The 791-nt window shown below is 56.8% G+C and overlaps 1 protein-coding gene across 3 annotated transcripts in view; it reads right to left on the bottom strand.

The window, feature by feature from the left end:
- ILVBL (ilvB acetolactate synthase like) overlaps window positions 1-699 on the bottom strand; it is an 18,188-nt gene extending 17,489 nt beyond the window's left edge. Inside the window, exon 1 of one of the 3 annotated variants that reach the window (XR_003091793.1) lies at window positions 451-699. Coding sequence is in view for 2 of the 3 variants with exons in the window: in XM_025191821.1 (XP_025047606.1) it covers window positions 451-535 (85 nt within the window). In the remaining variant the exon portion in view is untranslated. Of the gene's footprint in view, window positions 1-440 lie in introns of all 3 variants that reach the window. The other 2 variants (XM_025191821.1, XM_025191822.1) reach the window with 2 other exon arrangements.
- Between the last annotated feature and the right edge of the window lie 92 nt (window positions 700-791).

The raw sequence follows: 791 nt of genomic DNA, 5'->3' as shown, positions 1-791 counted from the left end.
GGCAGGGGTGCAAGTGCACCCCTTGAGAGTGCTGGTGAACTCCCTGACTGGCTGCACTTGCCGCTTAGGTGATGGGCAGGCGGAAGTGCCGGTGCCCCCCCTGCAAGTGCCGAGGGATTGCTGCAGCCACTCCCAGAAGCGGCTGCAGTGATTGGCTGTTGCGGGATTGGCTGCGGAGGTCCCCCAGTCAGCGGGATATGCCCCCCCGACTAAGGCAGCACCAGTCACCTATGTTTGATGTCCCACCTTGGTGCACTTGTTTTAAGCGTCTGACCTTCACTCCTGTCTCTATTCTGTTTTATGTTGTTCCCCAAATTCAGCTGATGTCTACCCAATAACCCCCTTTAATAACAGGGGAGACTAACCATTGCTCTACAAGTGTTAAGCCCACGTTAACTTTATGCATCAAATAGGCCTGGTCAACGTCCTCCTGACCCTACCTGAGCTCACCATAGATCTGACCAGGAAGGAAGCTCTCGCCAGGGGGACACCTGGGGACTGCGAGGCTGCTTTGCTTTCCCTGGGCTGATCCCATCCATCTCTGGGCAGAGCAGCATTGGGCAGTGTCCGCTGGCTCCTTGGCTTTGTTTGGGGCTAGCGGGCGCTGTCCCGCGTGCTCTGCTTGATGTCCCTCTTTGGCGCGCTAGTCTTAAACCTCTGACGTTCTCTCCTGTTCCTGCCACGTCTTTAGTTGTCCCCAGAAACCAGCGATTGTCTACCCAGTGATGCCCCTTTGTAGGGGAGGCCTATCGTTTCCTCATGGGCACTGGCCCATGGTCCCGAGCCAACAG

Source organism: Alligator sinensis, unplaced genomic scaffold (assembly GCF_000455745.1).
Source record: "Alligator sinensis unplaced genomic scaffold, ASM45574v1 scaffold909_1, whole genome shotgun sequence".
NCBI classification, from domain to species: domain Eukaryota; kingdom Metazoa; phylum Chordata; order Crocodylia; family Alligatoridae; genus Alligator; species Alligator sinensis.
The sequence above is the reverse complement of the archived record's forward strand: the minus strand, read 5'-3'. Positions and strand labels throughout refer to the sequence as shown.